At 34.7% G+C, this 7,024-nt stretch overlaps 1 protein-coding gene across 1 annotated transcript; it reads right to left on the bottom strand.

The window, feature by feature from the left end:
• Nucleotides 1-2,146: 2,146 nt before the first annotated feature.
• On the bottom strand, nucleotides 2,147-5,755 carry LOC119570825 (the record flags this gene model as incomplete). The annotated part of the gene is made up of 3 exons (XM_037918417.1): nucleotides 2,147-2,258; nucleotides 2,300-2,518; nucleotides 5,591-5,755. Coding segments are annotated over 3 exons (496 nt in total), but the record flags the coding sequence as incomplete, so codon positions are not given.
• Nucleotides 5,756-7,024: the final 1,269 nt, after the last annotated feature.

Here is a 7,024-nt window from a genome sequence, read left to right as displayed (position 1 = left end):
CTTTGTCCAAAATACACTAGCTGGTGTATTTATTACTTTAACCCATATCTCATGCCTCAGGGTGACATACTATTCCCATCACAGCCAAATTGAGCGCAGCTGCAACCTTCACTTTAACCTTTCCCGACGGGTAGTATTCATATGGCCCAGGGCCCCACTGCCGGGGGCTTATATTGTCGCCCTAGCATGCGCGACTACTCATGCCAAATACCCCGCATCCCATGCAGTTCTTCGTAATATACGAGGATATTTGTATTCAGCTTTCATTTTTTTCTAAAGTTCTAAATTGCCATATTTTCCTGATAAATCGAGACTGAAGGGTATTTTTGTTGTTATGTAGACTCCATAGTTGATCATTATTCAGTCTATAGTCTGAATAAAATAAGCAGTGTGTGGCATCATAGAGTTGAAATCGTTGGTTTGTTGCATTTTTTTTCTTTTTTTTTTGCATAGTAAAAATGAGAAAGTGTTAAAAACTATTTAATCACACTTTCAGTGGCAGAAAAATAATATTTTGCCGTGATTGTAACAACAACAACAACAACAACAACAACAACAACAACAACAAAACTCATGGCATGTCCATACATACACCATGACATGTACATACATGCCCCCGGCAGATAGTCCCGCCTAGCCATGGCATGTGCGTACATGCCAACTGTTGGCAAAGGGTTAATATCTTGTGCTATTTAACCCTTTCCCGACGGGTGGCATATACATATATGCCATGGCATGCCTGGACTATCTGCCGGTGGCATGTACGTACATGCCATGGCATGCCTGGACGATCTGCCAGTGGTATGTGTGTACATGCCATGGTGTATGTATGGCCATGCCATGATTTTTTTTTTGTTAAAATTACGGCAAAATAATATTTTTTTTGCCACTGAAAATGTGATTAAGTAGTTTTTATCACTTTTTCTTATTTTTCCTATACTATGCATTTCATAAAGGCTTCTCGGGCTTCCGAGGTTAGTGTAAAAAAAAAATTACATCGGTAATCGACTACATTGGCCAGAGATATTATATAGTATTCACGAAGTGATGATGTAAAACCACGTGAAAATACTGATATGTATTTTTTGAGAGAGAAAAAAAATACATATTTATAAAAACACTGAACATAAAAGTATATCTATATGGAAGTGATAATATAAACCTGTTGAAACTAAAGTTTATCTTATAAAATAACTTGAAAAAAATGCAAAATAACAACAACAACAAAACCTACGGTTTCAACTCAATGATACCACACACTGCTTATTTTATTCAGACTATAGAGCGAATAATGATCAACTATGGAGTCTATATAACAAGTCTTGATTTATCAGGAAATATGGCAAATAGAGACCTTAGAAAATAATAATTTTGAAAATACAACATAGGCTCTTAGTATTACGAAGAAAAGGCAAGGGATGCTGGTATTGGGCATGAGTGGTCGCGCATGCTAGGGTGACGATATGAGCCCCTGGCAGCAGGGCCCGGGCCACTATGAATACTACCTGTCGGGAAAGGGTTAATGATGAATATTTTGTTAATGTTCAATTTCATTATCTGCCTTTTTTTTTTGCAGATCCTCAAGTGACCCACAGCCTTCCACCAGTGCCACCCCTAAGAATTTTAGAATCTTTTAGATATCGATAGTGCCAATGAGTATATTCCAGGGGGCCTCAACAGCAGCAGCAACTCCAACAGTGGCTCAGAGTCAAACCTGAAATATGCGTCAAAGTAAGACACATCCATGGACTCATACAAGCCACTGTCAGCAATATGTGTGCAAAAATGGGAACAGAACACTTATGGAACCCCAAAGTTCATATGGTAAAGGCAGAAGGACATTTATACTTGGTTTGAGTTTCCAAAGACCTAGAGATTCAGGACTGAGGCCTAAACCAGGTATTTTCCCACTTTGTCACTGATGAACTTAGGGAATACTTGTCTAGGAGACTAACTGATGAGTTATTGATGACTATTTATACACAATTTAAATTTTGACAACATACTGTTGGCATATTTGTCAATCTGTTGCCCTCTGTTAGACAATGTGAATGCTATTTATGATTTTTGTTTCTACTTTCAGGTATTACGACCAGACTCCAGCACCCACACTCTTCATGCCTGCAATGGCATGACAAGAGGCCACTTACAATGCTGTCCACACCTGCAAGATGGTATTTCTTTCATATTCACAGATGTCAATGTTTCTGTTGGTTTCAATGGTGATGACATAGACTGGAAGGAAAAGGAGCCTGACCCTGAAGAATTGGACGATGACAAAGATTTGGATGCAGATTACATGCCTGTCGCTAATACTTCAATGGACTCTGACGAGCCTCTTGTGGAGTACATCAGGCGTTGCAGGGAGAAAATGTCCATCAGAATTGCTTCATTCACTTGGGCAAAGAGGAAGAACATTCCGATGTGTCGTTGCTTCAAGGGGGATTCTAGTGTCCATGCCAGCCTGGATGAAGCTTTAATCTCCCTTGATACCTTCACCAATTTCTTCACTATGGAGCTGTTACAGAAGATGTCACGAGATGAACCAGTAACATCTGACCTTTGCTTCTTGTATTTTTTTTTAATATACATATATATGGATATATATAAATGTGTGTGTGTATGTGTGTGTGTGTGTGTGTGTGTGTGTGTGTGTGTGTGTGTGTGTGTGTGTGTGTGTGTGTGTGTGTGTGTGTGTGTGTGTGCGTGCGTGGGGTGCGTGCGTGCGTGCGTGCGTGCGGTGCGTGCGTGCGTGCGCGCGTGCGTGCGTTCATTCATGCGTACGTTGAGTGCCTGTGCGTAAATGTGCATGTCCGTATACATACGTGTCTGATCGGTAATTTGAGTTGATGAGCGATTGAGTGGAAGCGTGTGTGTGCGTGCGTGTTTGTGTGTCTGTTTGTGTGCATTTGTATGCATTTGTGTGTGTGTGTGTGTGTGTGTGTGTGTGTGGTGTGTGGTGTGTGTGTGTGTGTGTGTGTGTGTGTGTGTGTGTTGTGTGTTGTGTGTGTGTGTGTGTGTTTGTGTACTTGAGCATGTGTGTTTACATGTATGTATATGTATTTGTGAGTATTGCTGGAGTGGGTGGAGGTTGAGAGTGTGACATAAATGTGCAAAATGGTCAAGTCAAGTGAAGGATCGGGGAAGAAGAAACAAACGAATGGAAAAAAATAACGTATTTAAAAAAACACTGAACATAAAATTATATCTATATGGAAGTGATAACATAAACCTGTTGAAACTAAAGTTTATCTTATAAAACAACAAAACCTACGGTTTTCCACTCCATGATACCAAGCACTGCTTATTTTATCAGACTATAGAGCGAATAATATCAACTATGGAGTCTATATAACAACAAAAATATCCTACAGTCTTGATTTATCAGGAAATATGGCAAATAGAGACCCTAGAAAATAATAATACTGAAAATACAACATAGATTCTTAGTATTACGAAAAAAAAGGCAAGGGATGCTGGTATTGGGCATGAGTGGTCGCACATGCTAGGGTGACGATATGAGCCCACAGCAGCGGGGCCCGGGCCACTATGAATACTATACCCGTGGGCAAAGGGTTAAAGGGACTCCATTCTCGGTTTACTGTGAGGGAATTCTGGTCTAGCAATCCCTTGATGTCTTTGTACATGCTTCCAAAGAGAATGATTAGGGATCAGTTTGATGCCTTGACCTCTGTGCTCCACTCTGCTGACAAATAGGGAGAGCACAATGCAAAGGATCTGCCATGTAAACTGTGACCAGTGCTCGAAGTCCTCCTAGATGACTGTTTCCATTTGGTCTTTGTCCTGAGAGTTTGTGGGCCTTCAGGGGGTGTCATCATGCCTTACAGTAAAACCTGAGTAAACTCTGTTCATTTGATGGTCCTGGGGCAGGGTATACGGTGGCCTTTCAGATTTACATAGGTCAGGAACATGGGGAGTTCCTCGCTAGCATGAAGGCCATCATCAACTTGATTCAGAAGGCAGAGCTGCTCGATAAGGGATACGAGTTGCACATCGACTAGTATTCCACCCCAACTCCCTTCCACTACCTGCAGGCCCTAAAGGCCAGCGATGTTGGTACAGTCATACAACAAAGAGGGCATATCCTCAGACCTGCAGATGAACCAGAGATATATCTATTTCATGAGTTATATCTAGAACACTGCTTTAAGTGGTTGATATGTGTCAAGTGACAATACTTTCCACTGCCCACACCAGCAAGGACATCACCCTACCTCCAAACTGCCGAGGGGTATAAAGGTCGTCATTTCTTACAACAACAGGATGAGGATATCATCAGGAGAAGCCCAGCAGGCACACATGCCAGGGGAGACTCATTCAGGTGTTGGAAGCGATGGGGCACATTGCTGGAAGACCCAACACTGAAGGAAGAAGACCAGGGCCATGTGCAGGACCTGTTTCCCTGTATCCTGCACCTAGTTTCAAGGACTACACACATGAAGAGGAGTAGCAAGTACTGTATATAAAAAAAATCAGTTTTTTGATGTACTGTGTTTCTGTTCTCTCTTGAAGACATACTACTGAATTTGCAAACTAAGATGGTTCAAAACAAAGTATAGTATATACTTAAAATGGAGTATATACTACAATATAAGATTAATGTCCTTCATAGGACATATCATATGGCTACATACAATAAGCCTTCTAACTTACATGTTTCTGAAGTGCAAAAATGGAAGCAGCGATTTTTTGTAAACAAACTGCCACAGTGAATTAAAACTTCCCATGGCTAGTAAGCCAGCCTAGGCACATGCACCATATGCCACAACCGGGTAATCTGTGTGCTGCTTTCATTCCCCGGAAGAGGAGCAGCAAAGTGATTTTCAAGCCCATCAATATAGGGTTAGTAATCTATATAAACATATTACTGCATTACTACACTGTAATTGTACAAAGATATCTCAGTACATCTGAACATAGGATTTTAATTTCCCGGATCAATTACACTGACTTCCCACATGGAATTTGCACCAATTTTTACTATCAGTACTCTAGTATGAACAGACAAGTAATGTCTATGGAGCTACTAAAATCCTAGTTGTGAATTCTTTTGCTGGGTCATGTGATCCATACACGAACACACGCACGCACGCACACACGCAAGCACGCAAGCACAGACACACAAGTATTGAGATAAGCATGAGCATTCTCAAAGATTTCTAGATTTATTCCCATTGTTGATGGAATGGTATGACATATATACTGTGCCACTATGATTTTATTTGTAATTTGTGTACAAAGAGATAGCTCCAAGGAGTCAATTACTATTTTCATCTCTCTATCATTTTTTTACATGATTTTTTATTAATACTTGTATTGTTAATAACATCTGAAACGATGATAATGCAATAACATAAGAATACTGATATTAGTTGAAAATGCAAGAAATATGAAAATCAAGCCAAATCAGTTAGGTCTTAGACTCAATGGCGACTAAGTGCTTGCTGAGCCATCAATGTATTAACAAAATACACAAAGCATTACTACAATGAACAATACATGTACCCAGTGCCAATGGATTAATTAAACATATATAAAGACCTGGGTGATAAGTACTATCTTCACACACCTGAGAAGAAGTTGCAAGACTGTGGCACTTGGTGATGGAGGAACACCAGTTGATGCAGTACACAGAGTTGATGACTGACTTGAGGCTTGTGTTCCACTGCCAACTTTCACACTTCCACTACTTACACCAACACCTACTACACCCAGAGCCTGTGTAACTGATGGCCTGTAAAATAAAAATATTAATTTAAACAAGAGGCTTGGAATACTTCTTTATGACAAAAATAATCATAAAAAAAAATCAATTCAAGAAATAAAAGCATTAGGTTCTATAACTGAGACAGAATTATTATTTCTTTATTACACTTAGGTATTTACAGTTGGTATATATACAAATGTAAGTTACATACAATCATATATATATAAATATATATACACATGTAAATAGATATAGATATAATATATATCAATATAATATATATATCCATATATATACATATAACATACATATAATATTTTATGTATGTATATACATGTATATATGTGGGTATATATATTATACTGATATATATTATATCAATATCTATTCATATTTATATAATATATATATATATATAAATATACATATACATATATATAGATATTTTACAAATACATATACATAATACAAATATAAACAAATGTTATATATACATACATACACACATATACATGCATAAATATAAAAACATATATGTGCATATCCATATAAAACAATAATATATTATATATATAATATATATATATATATATATATATCATATATATATATATCATATACATATAATATATATATATCATATATATATATATATCATATATATATATATATATATTATATATATATATATTATATATATATATTATGTATACATATATATGTATATATATATATATATATATATATATATATATAATATATATATATATATATATATATAAATATATACTAATATTTTATATATATATATTATAATATATATATATATATATATATATATATATATATTATATATATATTATATTATATATTATATTATATATATATATATATATATATATATATATATATATATATATATAAATATATATATATATATATATATATATGATATATATATTTACTTATATAATAATATATATATATAATATATATAAATATATATACATATATTTATATCTGTATATATTTATAAATGATATATATATAATAAAATAAATATAATATAATATATATATATTATATAATATATATATATATTATATATTAATATATATATTGTACTTATATATACATATATATATCAGAATATATACAATATATTATATATATATATTTATTATATATATATATAGTATATATATATATATATATATATATATATATATATATATATATATATATATATATATATATATTTATATATATATTATATATATTTATATATATATTATA

This window comes from Penaeus monodon, unplaced genomic scaffold (assembly GCF_015228065.2).
Source record: "Penaeus monodon isolate SGIC_2016 unplaced genomic scaffold, NSTDA_Pmon_1 PmonScaffold_4053, whole genome shotgun sequence".
Classification (NCBI taxonomy): Eukaryota; Metazoa; Arthropoda; class Malacostraca; order Decapoda; family Penaeidae; genus Penaeus; species Penaeus monodon.
The sequence above is the reverse complement of the archived record's forward strand: the minus strand, read 5'-3'. Positions and strand labels throughout refer to the sequence as shown.